The sequence below is a fragment of the Rattus norvegicus genome, chromosome 9, assembly GCF_021556685.1.
Source record: "Rattus norvegicus strain SHRSP/BbbUtx chromosome 9, alternate assembly SHRSP_T2T, whole genome shotgun sequence".
Lineage (NCBI taxonomy): Eukaryota > Metazoa > Chordata > Mammalia > Rodentia > Muridae > Rattus > Rattus norvegicus.
In genome coordinates, this window is record NC_141542.1 from 99,735,228 (window position 1) to 99,756,066 (window position 20,839).

Below are 20,839 nucleotides of genomic sequence, written 5' to 3' on the forward strand. Positions count from 1 at the left end.
GAGGAATTCCTCATTTGAATAGTTCCATCCAAGTGTGTTTTCTAAATAGTGTTTGTTGTTGTGTTTGTTGTTTTGTTGTTGTTGTTGCAGCTGTGGCTTCCAGTGACCAGAGGATCTGGGTGAGATTCTGAGGCTGAGAAAGTCCTTGTGAAACACATGAAAGAAGTCACCACATTGGTGCTTTTCTGTGAGTGCTTATGTGTCTAATACATCATCCTCTGATCTTTACCTATTTCTTCTACCAGATGCCTTAGAAATCTGTCAGCTCTGATGAGAGGGCTTAAAGAATAGTAAGGTTGAGGCTATTACCTTTGGTGAGTTTGAGAAGTCCTGGTAGTTTGAGAAGTCCAAATGCCATTATGACTTTTACTATATTCTGATTAGTGTGAGGGTTGATCCAGCTGGATGGTAAACCTTGCTTCTTCTACGATGCATTCAGCCTGTTCTTTTGATCTCTCTCTCTCTCTCTGTCTCTGTCTCTGTCTCTGTCTCTGTCTCTGTCTCTCTCTCTCTCTCTCTCTCTCTCTGTCTCTCTCTCTCCTTTTGAGACAATGTCTTATTATGCATCTCAGGATGAACAAGGTATATAATCGAGGCTCACCTCAAATACTTGCTTCAATCTCCCATGTGCAAGAGCTACGTTTGTACCCAAGGCATGAGCCCCACTTGTCTGCATGTGTACAATTATGAACATGAGATGCTCAGTTCCTCAGTCCCTTTATCCGTGATTAACAAGATTTGAAAAACAATGCATAATCATGGAGATTAACTGGGAGTAAAGATAACAAAAGTATGACATTATTCTCTGTCTCATTGCTAAGCATCTAAGTACTGAGTACATAGGAGAGTTAAACATTGTGAGTTTCTTTGGTAAGTGTGTGTCTCTAGGTGTGGGTGAATGTGTGTCAGAGCACGGTGCAAAAGTGGATGTCATAAGACAATCTTACATGTTAGTCCTTGCCTTCTGTCTTGTTTGCCACAGGTCCTCTCTGGTTGTTCACTGCTGTGTATGTTGCATGACCACTTCTGGCATCTGGAGTTTCTGGTGATTCTCCTATTTCTGCTTCCCAACTGGAAGGAGCAGGTGACATCCCAAGTGGTTTTGCTGTTGCACTCTGAGTTTTACATGGGTTCTGGGGATCCAAACTCAGGTCCTCATGAGTTCACAGCAAGCTCTCTAACCAGTGAGCCATCTCCCCAGCCTCAATCAGCCCCCCCACCCCCAATCGTGTGTGACTGTGACTAAACACTTCCTGCCTGCCCTCATGTGGATCTTCGCCTTGCACTGGGCCTTAGTCAGATGTACTTGACTGCAAGTCAGATGTATTTCCCCATAGGAACCGTTGCCCCCTGGGTTCTCTCTTATCTCTTGCTTCTTCATTGCATTTTATTGAAAGTAGAGTTCCTCTCATATAATTTATCCCAAGTATGGCTTCCCCCTCCCCCCACTCCTTCTAGTTCCTCCCCACCTCGCCTCCCATCTGGACTCGCTCCTTCCATGTCTCTCATTAGAAAACAAGCAGGCTTGCAGAGAAGACTTCTTTCTCACCTATGTTAGGCTGTCTTGAGAGAAGACTATAATTAACTTGTGAATTCCTGCTTCTTTCCACATGAGAAAACAGAATTATCTGTTAAACTAGATCCCACATTTTCTGTTAAGGGTGGCTTGGGACCCATCTTTGTATCCACCCTCATGATCTAAGTGGCTGTAGACATATTTAAGTTGAACCTTGTGAATTTGCCTACATTGGGCACTTTGGGATTGCAATAAAAGATGATTTCATATAAGTAAGCCTACTAAAAATTGTTCAGAAACAATTGTAGAATGAATGAGGTTATTTTTGAAACTTTTAAATCTTATATGTATGTAAATCTATGTATGTACATATATGTCTTTATGCACAGATTCACATGGGTATACAGAAATACTACATATGTGTGATGATAAAATCTTTTAGAAGGGAGTTTAATTTGTTTTCACTGAGGCATTATCTTGCTACATAACCAATTGGACTAACATTGCTATGTTATTCAGGCTCTCGGCATCACTCCTGACTAGTTTCATTTTATTTTATTTTTTGAGTAAACACCCAGCTTCTACAAGGTGTCAGTTCAGTAGTTTCCAGACATACATTTATAAAAGAGAAGGGAGCATGGCCACCTTTCCCCCGCCACACAGGAATAGCAGTAACTAAGCTAACATCATGAATTACTCTTTCATTATTAAGTTATTTTTCTGGGACTGTACACTCTTTGATAAAATTATCCCGTCTAATAACATTAATAGGAGGTAATCTTTCTTTTTGGGTGTTTACAGTATGCCAGACATTGTCCTCAGCACTTGACGTCTGTTGCCTCTTTCTGGTCTTATCTCAATCCTTTGAGGTGGGTAATATTATTATCTTCATTTTTCAGATAAGGAAATTGAGACATCCAGAGCTAATCATTTGCTGCAAATCACGCAATTCACAATGAACGAGGAGATGCCTGTCAGATCTAAGCACTGTGGCTTCTGTCCTTGCAAAGACCTCATAGAATCCCACCAAGAGAAATGTCTGTGCCTTAGAAATTAGAATGCATTGGAAAATCCGCTGGCTCTGTGAAGTGCATAGTATCTGGTAAGTACTGTACAATTTGCAGTTACGGCCTTAGAAATGTAATGTTTGAAGGTTGCAGCTTGCTCCTCTTATAAAAAACTCAAAAATAATTTTGAGAAGTAGGAGCTCATCTCAGTATCCTACTCTAATAATCAGGACTATAAAAGCATCAATTCCCCTGTAGATAATGCATAGCAGAAAAATAATAAAATTAATTAAATTAATTAATAATTAAATAATATTAATTAAATAATAATACAATATAAATAGGTTTTAATTAAATAGGTTTATTCACTATTTTGTGAATATATACTATATATAATATTATAATGTATATTATATGTATTATATATATATGTGTGTGTGTTGCAATGAATGAAATAACCCAGTGTGGTATCCTTTAAGTATGAATGAGAAGCACCCCACTGTCCTGCATAAATCAGCATTAAAATAGTGACAAAGTATCAAGGGGTGGGGGAAGTCAGGGTCTTAGATATTTTGCTTTAAGTTTGGGGCCTTAGTTGGATTGACAGAATGAAAAAAAAAGATAGGGTTGTTAAACTGGGTTATTTTATGTTTCACAAAAAACTATTTTCTGCAAGTATCATGAAGGAAGATTGCAGTTGTCCAGCCAAGATCTTAGAAAATGCTGTTCTGCTTCTAACGTAAGCCAAGCACACCTCGCTCAAGGGGAAGCCGTGCTCTACCCTTTCTTTGGTAGTCAAAATGTTTTCTTCAATATGATACAGCTGAGAGCAGTAGGTGAAGCCATTGGAAACCCGGGAAGACTGCCCATATGCAAGCGGCTGTTCTCTATGGATACCACTGGGCCCAGGTCCTGAAGAACAGGTGAGACTGGGTTTGGCAATGTGGCTTACCAATTTCAGGTTAGGACTTTGGGCATTGTTCAGTTATACCATTTATATGAATTGCATTCAAAAAGGGGTCATCAAAGCACACTTGGGGCAGCACGACGTGTGCCATTCTATCGTCCCCGTTGTTTCTACCTAGGAAGCATGCTTGAAAGGCTAAGGTTAGGTGCGGCTCTAAAGGCAGGAAGAACCTGTGATGAGCAAGGGTTACCTTCTTACAGGCCGTGATGGAGCCAGCCAGGCTGCCTGCTGCACTGCTGGTGATCTGCTGTGGCTCCGAGTCCTCGGGCATCAGTGGTGATTCCACGTTGCTGTGTGCCCCAAACACAGAAGAAAGAGAAAGCAGTCAGTGCAGTGACTCATCTCTCTCCTTAGCAAGGCAGAGCAAATCACATACTGCATGCCATGTCATCCACTTTTTGCTAACTGCATTCAACACAGCCAGTCCTGCTCAAACTGGCATTTCCTTGTTGGCCTCGCTTTGGGAATTGAAAAGAGGATGAACAGTCGTATTATGAACAGAAAGCTGCAAGCCATGGCTTCTCACCGTGCTTAGATGGACACAGTCCCATCTAGCTGACTTCTGACAATGTTAGCTGCTTTTCTTAAGCAGGTTTTAAGACCGATTAAAGCCTTCTCTCTTGTCACATTAATTCAGCTCTGCCAAGCCAAATAAAATACTTCTCTCATTTTTTTTCAAAATGAATGTAAAAAATAATTTTAGCCAGAAACGTGGTGCGACACGACACCAGAAAGAATATGAGTTGAGCAAGGGCCAGCTACCCCCTTAGCTTCTCTCTGGTGGCAGAATGTCCTTCAACCTGTCTGCTTCTAAGTGTTGAAATGCTTCCCTATGTCTGTATCAAACCTTGCTGGGTTTGTCTATGAACAACAAGGCACACATAGTTTTCAAGGTTTAGAGTTACTGTGACATTTTTAAGAGATGATTAAAAACTGAAGGCTTGAATTTTTTTCATTATAAAATTGACAGTAGAAAATTAAACCCCCTTTAAAGGCTAAAAGGTCCTGTGAAGCTTTATAAGCATTTTAAATATCATTTTCCTTCTGAAAAATATGACAATTTGGAATCAAAAGACATCATCATGTCTTAAGTCAAGTGCTTGGCTATGATTGTTGTTCATCACATAGGATATGTACAGATTTATTAGAGAGTTGCTTTTGAAATATCTAATGGCTTCATATGAAATTTTCTGAGATGTAGATATCTTTTCTTAAAATCAATTTTTTAAAAAAGTAAATCAATTAAACAAACAGCATGTTCCCAATAGTCCTTTAGTTTTATGTTTGAGATTATGAATTGGTTTTATGAGATCAGGGTATGAGTGTAGTCTGTTGGCATTTTCACTAATTGCAGTAAATGATCGTGTTTCGTGACAATTCATCAGAAATAGCAAAGTTTCTAGAGAGTTCACACTTGTCATAGGCTACCTTCTGAATAATTGATATTCTGAGGACCACAACTCATTCAATAGAAAGGAAAGGGCAGCATCCACATTTTTCTTGCTTAAGGAAATTAAAGTAAATAAGGAAAAGGAAAGGAAATAGTCATGGAAGAAACACGGGGGATATGGAGGAATGGAGTAAAAGACAAATGCAAAGAAGGAATAGGAGGTAAGCATTGGTTACAAATTGTTAACACATGATCGACAAGACCATAACCCAACTAGTCTTGGCTCACTACTACTGATCTCTGAATAGAGAAAATAATGCGTTTTTCCTTTTAGGTGTCACTCAAGCCCCAAGGGCAGGAATTCAGGAAGAGACCTTTGTGTCTTGTTTCTATCGTACACCCAATTTGCTTTGGTCAGTTAGTGGATCAATTGTACCATTCATTCTAGTTCTTGGGTACAGAGTTAGGGCATATCCCACATCTGTTTTTAATAGGGTTAAAAATCCTAGAAGGGCTGAGAAGTAAAGTTGAGAAACGTCCCTGGCTGATAAGAAAGAGTAGAGACAGCGAATCAGCAAGCCGTGACAGCTCTGGAAGGAAATTCATCTGGTAGAATGAGTCAATTAGACCTCAAGTCAGCAAGCAGGTAATATGAAAACAGGGAGTGAAATACAAGCCTCAAAATTTATGTAGCTACCCACCAGGCATATACTGCTAGCCATTAGAAAGCCTGATATAGTGCTCAAAAGCTTTAGAAATGTTTGCTCATCCATTAAAAGGAAGAAACAGAAACCCTGCCCATCGATTTCTTAGTGGCAATCTCTCCTTTTTGACACACTTGCTGTATGTAAAGATGCATAAAAGTTTTGTGACTGGCTTACAAGGCTCACTCTATCTGCTCAGTTAAGACAATAGAAGCAAATAACTATGTACTTGCAAACGTATTTAATTACTTCTATGAGAATTGAATGAGGAAGTAAGTGACACCACAGGTTTTACTTCAGTTTGGTGAGTGTATTACTTCATGGTGAGCATTGGGCAACTTCACCACAACGTTGGAAGCAGATAAAACTCCTCATCCCCCAAATCACCAAATACAGAGCTCTGAGGACATCTAACATCGACAACAAACTACAAGAAGGTCTACCTTTTAAAATCATGCCATATCGATGTAGACTTCCAATATGTGACTTTACTGTTGGCTCCATCCCTTCCATGGCCTTTGGGTTAGAGATGAAATATTTTTGTTTTTATAAAGATTTGGTCCTCAGTCTCCATGGAGATAAAACTTAGGCTGCTGCAGAATGAGGGAAGATGGGGGTGACACGGCGCTCATGCCTTTACTACCATGAGGTTAAGTGGAAAGAGTCTCTGTCAAGGCACACGTTCTGCTAGTGGGCGAGCCTGTAACTCTTCCTTGGGACGTTTTCCTGTGAGTTTTGACAAGTTTTGGCAATATTTACTAAGGAAGGCCAGCCTTTCAGGCTGGTCTCTGTGTGAAAGCTGCAAAAGGAGTTCGGAAAGGAGATGCAAAAGCAAAACATGATGGAAAGCAGTGATTTAAAGCTGGCCCTCTGTCAAGAAGCTTTCATTACACAAAAGTGTGATCTGTGTAGAAAAGAGGTGTTCAGGGGCCACTGCATTGCATCCATTACTGACTCATATGCAGGGGAAGAGAAGGTCAGCATCGAAGGTCCCACGATTTCCCCAGAGACAAGTACTTCATATGTAGACTTTTCTATGTATTCTGCTCAGAACTTGGTTCAGAAAACAGAACCAGCTATATGGATCCTGGGCTCCTTAGAAACCTGAAAATTCACACTCTTCCTCATAACTATGGAATTAGGCTACAATAATATTACATTAAGCCAAGTGGCTTCCATGCCCACTAAGTCTGAAAAGTACCTGTCTGTCATGTTAAGTGAGGTTCATCCTAATTTGTCATGATCTTCTTTTATACATGATGTTTTCCCCCCAGGAACATTCTTTCTAATTCTCCTCCTCTTTTCTTAACAATCCCTCCTCTATCAGTCACATCTCAACTTGTTACTCAGGTTCCTGCCTTCTCCCCACCGTCCACAATCCACTGGAATACCCTTCCAAACTCCCAGGACACAGACACATTTACACTCCTTACTATTCCCACCTCTATCTATGAAGTGTGATACTCACTGTCCTCTGTGTCCCAGGAGCATCCTGAGAAACATCTTTTCCAGCACTTGTCAAGAAGGCCAATTTATGTATAGTGTTTCTCTGTCTTTCCCTTTACAATGTGTGCTTTAAAAGTGCAGCCACCATAGGAGCTCCAAGACAATGCTAGGCAGCGAGCAATTGCAGAGTTCGTTTGTTTTCATCTTTCTGGGAAATCAGTTAACCTCAAAAGATTAGACACAAACATGTGTTTGCATTCACTGTTTAATTTTCGGCAGCAGTGACAGATGGTCGGATAAGCCATATCTGGGAAGATAATTTAAAGTATTTCCCAGGGTAGTTCTAATGAAAAATAAAAAAAGACCCTGCTGTTATTATCGTTAAACACAGTGCAAAGTCAAATGCTGTCGGTAGACTGTGAAAAATAAGATTCGCTCTGGAGTTCTCACCACTTAAAGGACACTTTTTGTAAAATGTGGTGATTATCATTTGCTGTTTGGTTGTCTCAGCCTTGTCAAGGATATGCGCTCTTGAGTTCTATACTAAATCCTCTCATCTCAACGCTGGAAGGAAATAATTCAGTCCATCTGAAGAGGTCTTGTGTGAGCAATTGAGATACTCTCGTTACTATCAATTTAAGAAAGTACCGTGATCCAGAATTATTTAGAGGAATTTAAAATATGTGTTTGCCCAGCTCAAAATGAAAAGGGTACTCTACTGAATGGCCTTATTTTATCCTCATTCAAAAGGATTTACATGTGAGATCAGGTACTTAGGTCAATCTTTCAAAAACTAATCTGCACTACAAGTCACATGGTGTGCTAGTATCTCTTGTTTTTATTTCCTGAACCATCCTTTAATTGGGACTTGGCTTTTGGTTTAAATTAAGTTTTAGTCTGACTTCTGTGAGCACTCTTTTCAGCTATGCCTGGACCTTGGTATACTGAGTCTTATATTAATAATAAACTGCCCTGCCACAGTTTAGCAAGAAGTTTCCTACATTGAGTTCTTGACCAGCTCTCAAATCCGTTCACCCTTGATGCTGTCCTTGGCCTGTTTTAGCAAGTACACTCAATTCAGTTTCGCAGACTCCTCCCATCTTTGATATTCCTTCCTAATACTTCCACTTTCAGTGGCTCTTTTACCTGGCTTCCTGTCTATAAATTTCCACTTAGTATATTTAGAGCTAAGTCCAAATCTGTACTGATATCACTTGTAGATATTATAATGGCTTTCATAAATTCTGCCTTGCCAATTACAGCTATCTATTGCAAAAACAAATCTGTTTTCATGGTATTTTCTAGTTTTATTAACTAGACAAGATTTTGTGTTCTCTTTAATTTAATTTTGTGCCCATGTGTATTCCCCATCCCTTCACTACTTCAGTTTGGAGGTATCCATGCAGATTGAGTTCTTCATCAATCTAGCTGTGGTTGAACAGTCTATTGAATACACATGAAATGTAAGAGTTTAATAAATTTATCAGAGGAACCCATTAGTCAACTTTGAACATATTTGGAGATCATCTCTTATGTATCCTATTTCAATATTGAAAGGTTTTCGGGTTAATATATAGAAATCCATCAATGGAATCCACTATGTAAACAAACTCAAGGTGGGGGGAACACACAATCATCTCATTAGATGCTGAGAAAGCATTTGACAAAATTCAACACACCTTCATGTTAAAAGTCTTGAAAAGATCAGAAATTTAAGGCCCATACCTAAACATAGTAAAAGCAATATACAGCAAACCAGTAGCCAACATCAAACTAAATGAAGAGAAACTTGAAGCAATCCCACTACAATCAGGGACTGGACTAGGCTGCCCACTCTCTCCCTACTTATTCAATATAGTACTCAAAGTCTGAGTCAGAGTAATCAGACAACAAAAGAAAGTCAAAGTGATATAAATTGGAAAGGAATCAAAATATCACTATTTGCAGATGATATGATAGTATACTTAAGTGACCCCAAAAGTTCCACCAGAGAACTCCTAAACCTGGTAAACAACTTCAGCAAAGTGGCTGGGTATAAAATTAACTCAAACAAATCAGTAGTCTTCCTCTACTCAAAGGATAAACAGGCTGAGAAAGAAATTAGAGAAATGACATCCTTCACAATAGTCACAGGTAACATAAAATAACTCAGTGTGACTCTAACCAAGCAACTGAAAGATCTGTATGGCAACAACTTCAAGTCTCTGTAGAAAGAAATTGAAGATCTCAGAAGATGGAAAGATCTCCCATGCTCGTAGATTGGCAGAACTAATAGAGTAAAAATGTCCATTTTGCCAAAAGCAATCTACAGATTCAAAGTAGTCCCCATCAAAATTCCAACTCAATTCTTCATAGAGTTAGAAAGAGAAATTTGAACCTGGAAAGGGAATAACATTCGAAATGTAAATAAGAAATACTCAAGTTAATAAAAAAAAGAAAGAAAAGAAAAAGAAAAAGAAAGAGAAATTTGCAAATTCATTTGGAATAACAAAAAACCCAGGATATCGAAAAGTATCCTCAATAATAAAAGAACTTCTGGGGGAATCACCATCCCTGACCTCAAGCTGTATTACAGAGCTATCCTGACCAAAACTGCATGGTATTGGTACAGAGACAGGCAGGTAGCTCAGTGCAATAGAATTCAAGACCCAGAAATGAACCCACCCACCTGTGGTCACTTGATCTTTGATGAAGGAGCTAAAACCATCAAGTGGAAAAAAGATAGCATTTTCAACAAATGGTGCTGGTTCAACTGGAGGTCAGCTGGTAGAAGAATCCAAATCTACCCATTCTTATTGCCCCGTGCAAAGCTTAAGTCCAAGTGGATCAAGGACCTCCACATCAAACCAGATACACTCAAACTAATAGAAATAAAAATGGGGAAGAGTCTTGATCATGTGGGCACTGGGGAAAATTTCCTGAACAAAACACCAATGTCTTATACTCTAAGATCAAGAATGGACAAATGGGACCTCATAAAACTGCAAATCTTCTGTAAGGCAAAGGACACTGTGGTTAGGACAAAACGGCAACCAACAGATTGGGAAAAGATCTTTACCAAACCTACATCCTATAGAGGGCTAATATCCAAAATATACAAAGAACTCAACAGGTTAGAGTCCAGATAATCAAATAACCCTATTTAAAAATGGGCTACAGAGATAAACAAAGAATTCTCAGCTGAGCAATATTGAATGGCTGAGAAGTACCTAAAGAAATGTTCAACATCCTTAGTCATCAGGGAAAGGCAAATCAAAACAGCCCTGAGATTTCACCTCACACCAGTGAGAATGGCTAAGATCAAAAACTCAGATGACAGCAGATGCTGGCAAAGATGTGGAGAAAGAGGAACACTCCTCCATTGTTGGTGGGATTGCAAGCTGGTACAACCACTCTGAAATTAGTCTGAAGGTTCCTCAGAAAATCGGATATTGTACTACCTGAAGACACAACTATATCACTCCTGGGCTTATATGCAAATGATGCTCTAACATACCATAAAGACACATGCTCCACTATGTTCACAGCAGCCTTATTTATAATAGCCAGAAGCTGGAAAGAAGCCAGATGCCCTTCAACAGAGGAATGGCTACAGAAAATGTGGTACATCTACACAATGGAATATTACTCAGCTATCAAAAACAATGACTTCATGAAATTCATAGGCAAATGGATGGATCTAGAAAATATCATGCTTAGTGAGGTAACCCAATTACAAAAAAACACACATGGTATGTACTCACTGATAAGTGGATATTAGCCCAAAATTTTGAATTACCCAAGATACAATCCACAGATCACATGAAGCTCAGGAAGAAAGATGACCAAAGTGTGGATGCTTCAGTTCAGTCCTTCTTAAAAGGGGGAACAAAAATATTCATAGGAGGGGATATGGAGACAAAGTTTGGAGCAGAGACTGAAGGAATGTACATTCAGAGCCTGCCTTACCTAGGGATCCAGCCCATATATATATATATATATATATATATATATATATATATATATATATATATACACATACATACACACACACACAGCCACCAAAACTAGACAATATTACTGATGCCAATGCTGACAGGAACCTGATATGGCCGTCTCTTGAGAGGTTCAGTCAGAGAATGACAAATACAGAGGCAAATGCTAGCAGCAAACCATTGAATTGAGAACGAGGTCCCCCTTTGAGGAGTTAGAGAAAGGATTGAAGGAGCTGAAGGGGCTTACAACCCCATAAGAAAAACAATACCAACTAACCAGAGTTCCCAGGGACTAAACCACTACTCAAAGTGTACACATGGACAGACCCATGGCTCCAGCTGCATGTGTAACAGAGGATGGTGTGCACCAATGGGAGGAAAAGCCCTTGGTCCTGCCAAGGCTGCACCTCCAAGTGTAGGGGAAGGTCAGGGCAGGGAGGCGGGAAGAGGGGGTTGTTAGGAAGGGGGAGGGGGATTGGAGGCTTATCAATATGAACCCAGGAATAACATTTAAAATATAAATAAGAAATATCCAATTAAAAAAAAGAAAAAAAAAGGTTTTCAAATATCGGAAGAATGACATATAGACATTCCTTTGATATCATATACCAATGGAATAGTAATAACAATAAAAATTCTAATAGAAGCAAGTAAATCAACACCTTACTATCCATTGTCACTAGGAAGTATAAACAATATTATAACCTTGTGATGCATTATTAAAGGACGAAAAGCATAACCTTGTCCAAAAAAAAAAAAATCCATGATGTTTCTTATCATTTTTGTCCTTGGATCACATAGAATGTGGTTGCAGAACCAAGCTTGGGTACCAACTTTGTGCAGTGCTTGGTGATGACAATAGGAGATGACAACAGGTGGCTCATTATTAATCATAAAACACGTGGGCTCTTCTTGGGAGAGATAATGGCCACAAATTAACTATGCTCTAATTCAATCTCAGCGACTAGGTAGCAGATAAAGAACAAAGGCTTGATTATAGTCTTGTTACTTCCTTTGAAATATAATTTGTAAAGCCAACAGCTAGTAATTTCTCCGTTTTCAGTACTACTTGTACTTAAGTCTTTCATACTGAGAACTGTGTTGAATATTGTATAATTAAAGCTTTGTATTTGGAGATCTCAAAATCTCTCAGCTCTGTCTGTCCGTAATCTGAAAATACATTTTAATTAGATTCTAGGCAAAATGACTGGATTACAGTAGGACATACAACCAACCATGACTGTTCAGGTATGAAAACGGTTGTGCTTTCTCATGCTGCTGCGGGCAGTGCACGGTGATAGAGAGCTTCACAGAGCAGGTTCTGTGTGACAGATCCAGGGCTTTGCAGACTCACGCTATGTCTGCCAACCCGGTGATGACAGACAACATACACACAGCTGTAATCACTACTGTGCAGATTTTTAGATTTTAGTGTTTTAACATTGCTTCAAAATCTCTGGCTTCACCAAGATCATAAAATGGATTTGGAAACAGTACCACCTTGCTCAGAGAAGGGGTCCAGTCAGAGCACCCTAAAGACTTGACTCTTTTCCTTTTAACTAGAGTTATGGGGGGAATTCTTTTCTTCTAGGATCTGCTTAAATCTTATATAACTCAAACACCAGGTCACTGCAGATGACAAAAATATACTGTAATCAAGTCACGACTGATCAATCAGGGCTACAGAACAGACTTGGGGAGCTGAACTGTGACCCTAAAAGGGTGCTGCACAGCATATTTAAAGGTTAAGGTCATAAAGTATAAGGAACATGGGGGACTGTAGCATTGTCTAATCATATTTTCTCATAAGGAGTAGAGCAAGGAAGGAGTTTCCATCAATCAGCATAGGAGTAGCTTCCTGGACAGGGAAACATGAACTTAGTTTGACCCTGACAGCAAGATGGAGAAGTTGTCTTTGAGATGTCTGGACTCAGGCAACTGCTTCTTTAAAATAGAAGCTGTTCAGCTATTGGTAAGTCCTAGGGCCCCGGACCTTAAATTTAGTTTCTCCCTATGATTAAATGGAGTCTAAAAATGAAATTGTAGCACTTAGCGTCGGTCTTTTGTTTGTTCCCAACACTTTCAAAACATGGACTACCAATGATATGTTTAGAAACATGAACTAGTGACATTAAGACAGCAAGTTGACATTACCGTTGCTAAGTTAATTTTTCATGAACGGGTTATGTATACAGGGATGGCACTGGATGCTTACTGTATGAATACAATAGGAGCTAAAAAACTACCAAATATTCACCTTTAAAAAAACTAGTGTTCCAGCTCCAAAGATTAAGTATATTGGATATAAGGCTTCATTCAGCTGTATCAGACCTTAGTCCAGATGAACTTAGAAAGCTTTTCATGGACACCAACTTAGTTCCCTCCTGCTCAGTACTTCTATTAAACTACCCAGGCAAGAGCCTCTCTGGATTATGTAACTCTACATCACACCACCCTCTTCCTCCAAAGTTTCCACTTTCTCAGTGTTTGTACCCCATGGGCTAGTTTACTTAGTTACTTAGTTATGCCTACTCGGTAGATAGGAAGTTGAGTATTAATATATAAGCTAATGTTATGGTGCTGTCAAATGATGGTCTTAGATTTATTCTGCTGCTCCCAAAACTGTGTAGTACCCTTCTTTTCTGTGCTTGTTATCAATCCTTCTCAGTCTTTGCTGCTATGACAAAGCTAAGTGAGTTCAAATATGGCCAGTTCTCAGAGCCCCAGTGTTCAAGAAATCTATCCACAACTGTTACTCAAACCTTGCTAATTTTTTGTTTTATTTTTATTTTCTTTATTTACATCTCAAATACTGCTCCCCCATCCCCACTTCTCAGTTCTTCCCCCATCCTCCCTTCCCTTCACCTCTGAGAGGGTGGCCCCCCTGGGTGTGCTCCCACACTGCCACATCAAATTTCTACAGGATTAAGAGCATCCTTTTCCACTGAGGCCAGACAAGGCAGTCCTCTGCTATATATGTGCCTGGGGCCTTGCACCAGCCCATGTATGCTCTTTGGTTGGTGGCTTAGTCTCTGGAAGCTTTCAGGGGTCCAGATGAGTTGACACAGTTGGTCTTCCTGTGGGGTTGTTATCCCCTTCAGTTCTTTCAATCCTCACCCTAACCCTTCCATAGGGGTCCCCAACCTCTATCTCAGACTTGGCTGTGGGTATCTCCATTTCTTTCAGTCAGCTTCTGGGCAGAGCCTCTCAGCAGACAGCCATGCTAGGTTCCTGTCTGTAAGCACAACATAGCATCAGTGATAGTGTCAGAGATTAGTGCCCATTTGTGGGATGATCCCAAGTTGGGCCAGTCCCTGGGTAGCCTTTCTTTAAGTCTCTGCATTCTTTTTAGACAGGAAAAAATTTGGGTAAAAATTTTTGTAGGAAGGTTATTGCTTCCATCCCTCCACTGTCTTGCTACTGGAGGGGGTCTCTTCAGGCTCCATATGTCCATTGTTGGGCATTTTGGCTAAGGTCACCCCATTGAGTTCTAGGAGACTCCTCCATCCCAGGTCTCTGGGACTTCCTAGAGATTCCCCTTCCTCCCCACCTCCAGCAGATGAATATCTCCATTCATTCTCTTGACTCTCTAGGCTCCTCTCCTGTCTCTCTCTGTACCTGATCCTGCACCCCTCCCACGATTCAGGTATTAAACCAAGAATGTCATGAATTTTGCAGGCAAGTAGATGGAACTAGAAAATCTCATCCTGTGTGAGGTAACCCAGACCCAAAAGACACGCATGGTATGTACTCACTGATAAGCGGATATTAGCCATAAAGCACAGAATACCCATGAGACACCCAGAGACCCAGAAGTTAAATAAGAAGGAAGGTCCCAGTGAGGATGCTCAAACCTTTCTAATATTTAGATTTTTTTCATCTCACCTGTAGAATGCAGATGCCATGGACTGCTCTGGTAGCTTGATAAGATCGTTTACTGTAAAGCTACAATCCCATACCTGCTGGGCACAGGAGAACACTCAGACTGAAGCTGAGAAATTCTGCTGCTCTAATTCCTGAAGATTTGTTCAGTCCAGAGGCCTCCTTTTAGGCTTTCATTCAGTTGGAAAATACAACATCTGCAGACTTTTACAGATCACACATAATTAATTTTGGCTTTAAGTCCGAGTATTCAAATATTCAGAATAGGCATTTCTGTATGTAGGGAGATTGATGGGCATTATCATGATGCCATAAATGAAGACTCCCAAAGGTCTTCGAAAGACCAAAAAACACAAGAGATTTCAATTAGTCTAAGACTATAAAAATGTGGCCTGTGTTAGGCACAGAGCATTTTGTCTATCAATATGGAAGAATAATTATAATAAACCAAACCATAGATTTCAAGAAAATTCATTAGGAGGTGAAAACCTGAATTTTTTAAAAAACACATGCTTCTAGAGAACAGATGTTGTTTTACAAAAAACAATGCTACTTCAACTGGCAAAACAAATCAATAAGATTAGTTCAATGAATATGTCACAATTATTCTTCTAAGGTAGCTTGTGCCTTTTCATTTTGTGTTCCTGTTTTCTCTGTATATTTATCTATTTTTTGGCAGAATCTTTCTCCCAGAGATCCTGGAAGAAAGGTGTCTGAATTTCTGCCTCATTTAGCATAAGCACCATGTCTCGCAGCTGAGAGGGAGCTTTGTGGCTGTAGAGAAGACACAGGAGGGCTGAGCCTTGCAGGGAGTGGAGGAGGAGTGACAAATGTGTTGGGGGAGAAGACAGATGTGGACCATTCCGATATGTCCAGTGATTTTAAATCTGGCATTTAGATTTTAAGGAATAATTGTTAATAACTAAGAATTTATAATTTATATTTATAATTTATAATTCAAAGTAGGAATTATGCCATTGATGAAAATGGTATGCATTTGTATTGTTTCCATTCATGGTGGAAAACCATCTGTATAACCACCCCCCCCAATTTACCATATTCTTGTCTCTTACCTATGTGTGGTGGTTTTATTAAGATGACCCCCATAATTTTTGGACATTTGAATACTTGACTGCCAGTTAGTGATTTTTTGATAGGTTGGAGACTTAGCCTTGCTGGAAGGGGTATGACAATGGGGTTGGTCTTTATAGTTTTAAGGACATTTGTAATGAGCGCTCTTTCTCTGTTTCCTGTTTTTGGATTGAGATGCAAGCTGTTTGCTTCAGGAGCAGGTCTATCTGATACCATACTTTCTAATGTGATAGTCAAGGTCTCTAACCATTTAGAACTATAAGCCCCGAGGAAAATTTCCTCCATAAGCTGTCCTGGTCATAGTTTTAAATCACAGCCATAGAAAGATAATGAATGGGCTATGCACGCCAGTTTTAGAAATATATTTTAAGCCATGTCTGATGACACATGCCTTTAATACCAAAACTCAAGTGGCAGAGACAAGTAGATCTCTCTGAATTCAAGACCAGCCTACTTCACAAAGATGAATTTCAGGCCATCCAAGGCTACATAGTTTGATCCTGACTCAAAAACTAACAAACAAAAAACCAAAAACCACAAAAACCTTATAAAAACTATATATCTTAGAAGACTGACAAAATTTTATGCCAGCAGATATTTAACTGATTATTTTTAATTGAAAAACTTGAAATATAGCATTATGATAATAAATAGATACATTGATGGTGTTTGTGTGCACCTATCAAGGTAATTCTCTTTTCCTTCTAGAATGCCACAGGGAAGTGCTCCACGTTATAAAAGCAGGGTTGACATATAGAAGGGGAGGGGGAGGGGATGTTGGCCTGGAAACCGGGAAAGGGAATAACAATCGAAATGTAAATAAGAAATACCCAAGTTAATAAAGGTGGGGAGAAAAAAAGCAGGGTTGAAGGGAAAGTTCAACTCTGTAATTAAACAAAATTAAAAAACACAAGAATGTTATTTTTTAAACACAAGACGTTTCTGTGCTTAGAAACTCATTGTAGGGCTACAGTTTACTTCTCAAAGAATTGTATGTTCTTGTCATAGACTACAAAGTCCTATCCATTTGGACTGCATGCCATTTCTGTGACTTTGCCTCCTTCAGAGTCTCCCCCTCTGACACTCTGTCCACACTAAGGTTCTTACTCTTTCTGGAAGAGTCTGGATACCCCTGCTGTGCAGAACCTTCTCTAGGTTTTGCCACTGGGGATGTGCTCTGCATAGAGAGTTGGCATATCTCAGGTTACTGCCTGCTTCAGGCCCTTTCCACATTCTCATGGCGGCTTCTCCCACCACTGTGGCTACTGTACTTTCTCCTAGTGTCCCCATCTCTGGCTCAACTTTCTCCTACTCTATCCTAGGTGTAACAAACTCTTTTACAATGGATTTATTTCCCATGTCATTATTCATTATGTTCACCTCTTGCATTGCAGATTATAAACTATATAAACATGGTTATCTTTGTTGGGTTCCTGTCATGTATGAGTCTCAGGCAAAGACCAATACCTGAGGTTTAGCAGGACTCAGTAATTATGCATCAAATCAAACAGTGAGTTGAAGAATAAATACATGTATAGTTTTGTACAGAAGGATGAAAAAGTTAGTAGTTGCATATGGAAATGGCTCTGGTGCTTTCTTTCTTGTTCCTGGCTGTATTTCCTCCGCATTTGCAATCTATTGTTTTATGGTCAGAGAAGGGTTCTCGGTTTGAACTGGGGAGTAAGAAGATATTTAAAAACTTTGGAGTCAAAAGAATGAGAAAGGAACAATTGGTGTTCACAATTCTCATGAATTATCTGATTAGTAAATAACTTTGCCTTTCAAATGTAATGGTATTTCTGACATATAAATACACATTATTATTTTCATGATCAGGTCTCATAGGTCCTACCACATTCAATATGTTTACCACAGTGAAAACGGCCTGAGTGTTGTGGCTGGAAGAAACAGGAAAGCCAACAAAACCAGGAAACTTTCCTGCCTGAGACCAGAAGCTGCTTCCCACAGCAAAAGCATCAGTGTTGCTGGGGAGAAACCCATTACCCCAGGTAAGGACCTTTGAATCTGCATCTTGCCTCGTTTGTATCTCCCTCCCGAGATTTCTGGATTATATCACAGTTGTCTATGTCCATGAGTAATGGAATGAAGTTAAACTCAAGAGAGTCACCTGGACGGATTGACTGTGAACAATGAGACCAGAGGAACTGCAGCTCTCAGAGACTGCGTGGTGGCAGTACGTGTAAAACAACACTGTGTCACAAATAGAGTTTTCTTAAAAGATTGAATCCTAATGTGTAAGATTACCAGCCCTAATGGCTTCATTTTTTTCTTCATTATCATAATGAGCTCAGGACTTTACCTGAATTCTTTGTTGGGCACATGAGAATGTTTTATAAAAATGGCCAAAGCTGGTAGGAAGGTTATCAGAAAGCATTACAATGGTACTTTGGAATGATTTAGAACAGATTTTAGGAAAAGACTGGGGAATAACCTTGGGCTAGTGGTTCTGCACTCAGACTTTGGGATACATATTAGCGTTCCATGATTTTCTTTATAAAATATACCTCTTTTACAGTTATGGGTTGCTTTCTCAAGGCTCAAGAAACTCAGCTTCCTCCTTAAAAATGCACTTTCGTTTAATATTTTAAAAAGGCACAGTTTGTTAAATGTAAAAAAGGAGTACAAATAGGAAAATAAACTTAAAATAGAAGAGGGATATATCGAAAGCAGCAAGAAGAGTATAAGTAGAGTGCACATATGTAAATTCTATGGATTTGGAGGCAGGACTTACATACACTATTATGGTGTTGTATGGGGGCACTTTCAAAGCCTTGAAATTCTGCTGTTATTTCTATTCAACTCTATACTACCTACCCACGGATTTTAAGTTTATAAATCTGTGTTCTCAAATTGCTTCTTAATTTGAACTACATTTTGGAATCAAGAATTTTGAAACACTGTTTAAATTAGATGATTTTTTTTTGTTCTTTGTTCTTTGTTCTTTGTTTTTTGTTGTTTTGTTTTGTTATAACAGAGGACTTTGTAACTTATCTGGATAGCTACTTATATAGTTAGAAAAGAATCGATCATTGATCATTTTTTCCTTCTCTATGGCAAAAATATCTGTACAGTAATCATGATTCAGTAAATACATCTTTGCCTATCAACATCAACACATATCAATTGCCATTTAAGGCAGTTTCATTTGTGCTTAAGAGAGGTTTACAACTTAAATGGGAGTGAGTTAGAATTGCCAAATTTTAATCTTTAAATGTATGATAGTTCTGAATATGGAAAGAGTACTTGACTCACCATGAGATCCCATGAAAGACAACAGTGCCTCTAACTCATCGTCATCCTTCCATAAATGTGATAGGTTCAATCATGACATCACATTAGCGATTTTTCTTTTAGTGTTCAAGTAAGTTGAATATTAAAAACAAATTTAATTTAAATTAAAAACAATTTTAATTTCAGTTTCATTTCTTTGGGTGAGGGGTATTTGAAATCCAATACTCCTAAAATAAGAGTGCCAGTGGCAGTATCAGATATACAGGGATAATCTATATGGACTTCAAGCAAACATTTACATTGTACATTTTTATTTATTTATTTTAGAGCACACAAAATATCTGCATATCCTAATTGCAGTATTGATACCTTGAGGAGTAACAGGAAAAATGTGTAAAAATAGCCATGAATTAAAAGCCTTCTGAAGGAGAAGAGTCACAGTCCATTTTAATAAGTCAGATTTCATCATTTCTTCTCTGTGGAGGATGTAGAGCATTATGGTATATTGTGTGCTTAGAAACTCGAATTGGGCTCCCAGTTGGCTTTCATTGCATTGACCTTGGGAATAACATTTATTCTTGTTGAGATATTTGATCTTTGCTAAGTGAGACTGATGTCAATACTATACTTTATAATATCCATTGTTAGTGCAAAAAGGCAACCTCACTGAAAAATAAATACACTTCATGGAGAACCTTTTCTACTCCTTGGGACAAGACTTTTACGGTTGTCACTTTGTCATCCTGGTGTCATGGCAGAGTAGGTGCTGCTAGCCTGTTATATTCGTAAGGACACTGAGTCACAGTTTGTGTTTGCTCACGTCGTTACTCATAAAGCTGAGTCTACAGGAACCTGCCTCATAGTCTGAAGTCTTCCCTAGACTCCCAGATGTCCTCACATGGTATCCTGCCATACAGAACTGTTTCTGATGATTTTCTGATTTTATTAAGCTTTTGGGTTTAGAGAAAAGCAGTGCACACGGGGATTAAGGATTGGCACGGAAAGCTACCTTCAGGGTTCCAATCGGGATGGGAGGTAGGTCACCACTAAAAACAGCAACGGGTGTGGCCTTGCGTGAAGATGCAGCAGAAAGCAACCCTACTTTAAGTTCTGCCTAAGTAACGTTCTGACCGCCTGTCTATTCACGATATTGAAATGTCTCCTAATAACTTTGAGCCCTTTAAACTGGAAGAAGGCAGGAAGACACTGAGTGAAGGAACATAAGGGTTCACAGTATTTCCTAATGCCTTACAGTCTTCTAAGCTGGAAAAGGGCAGGGCACTGAAGGGATAGAACACAGGGGTTAAACGTGACAGCAAACAAGAGGCCAGGTGCATGCCATGGTTTACGTGTCCACAACTGTGCCATCAACCAGTACGTCTAGAACTTTAGGGTCAAAATATTCAGCCATGTACCCTGGGGCCTCGTGGGTAATGGCATTAAGAAGACCCTAATCATCACTTGGCATTTTAATCCCCTGGACCCCAGGCCCCACAACCAACCTGGATTCTTGGCAGTGTCTCTTGACCGGCGGGGCAGCAGAAAGGCAGGTAGCAGAGTTTGGTTCAACTACCCACATGGCTGATGGAGAGGACCACACCCACCATAA

General features: G+C 39.4%; 1 protein-coding gene across 4 annotated transcripts in view; it reads right to left on the bottom strand.

Moving 5' to 3' along the window:
- Sphkap (SPHK1 interactor, AKAP domain containing) overlaps positions 1-20,839 on the bottom strand; it is a 148,247-nt gene that overhangs the window by 102,677 nt on the left and 24,731 nt on the right. For 2 of the 4 annotated variants that reach the window (NM_001395141.1, NM_001395142.1), the window contains exons 2-3: positions 20,733-20,811; positions 3,681-3,780 (exon numbers count right to left, since the gene is read on the bottom strand). In NM_001395141.1, the coding sequence (NP_001382070.1) occupies positions 3,681-3,780; positions 20,733-20,811 (179 nt within the window). The remainder of the gene's footprint in view (positions 1-3,680; positions 3,781-20,732; positions 20,812-20,839) is intronic. The other 2 variants (XM_087566342.1, XM_087566341.1) reach the window with 1 other exon arrangement.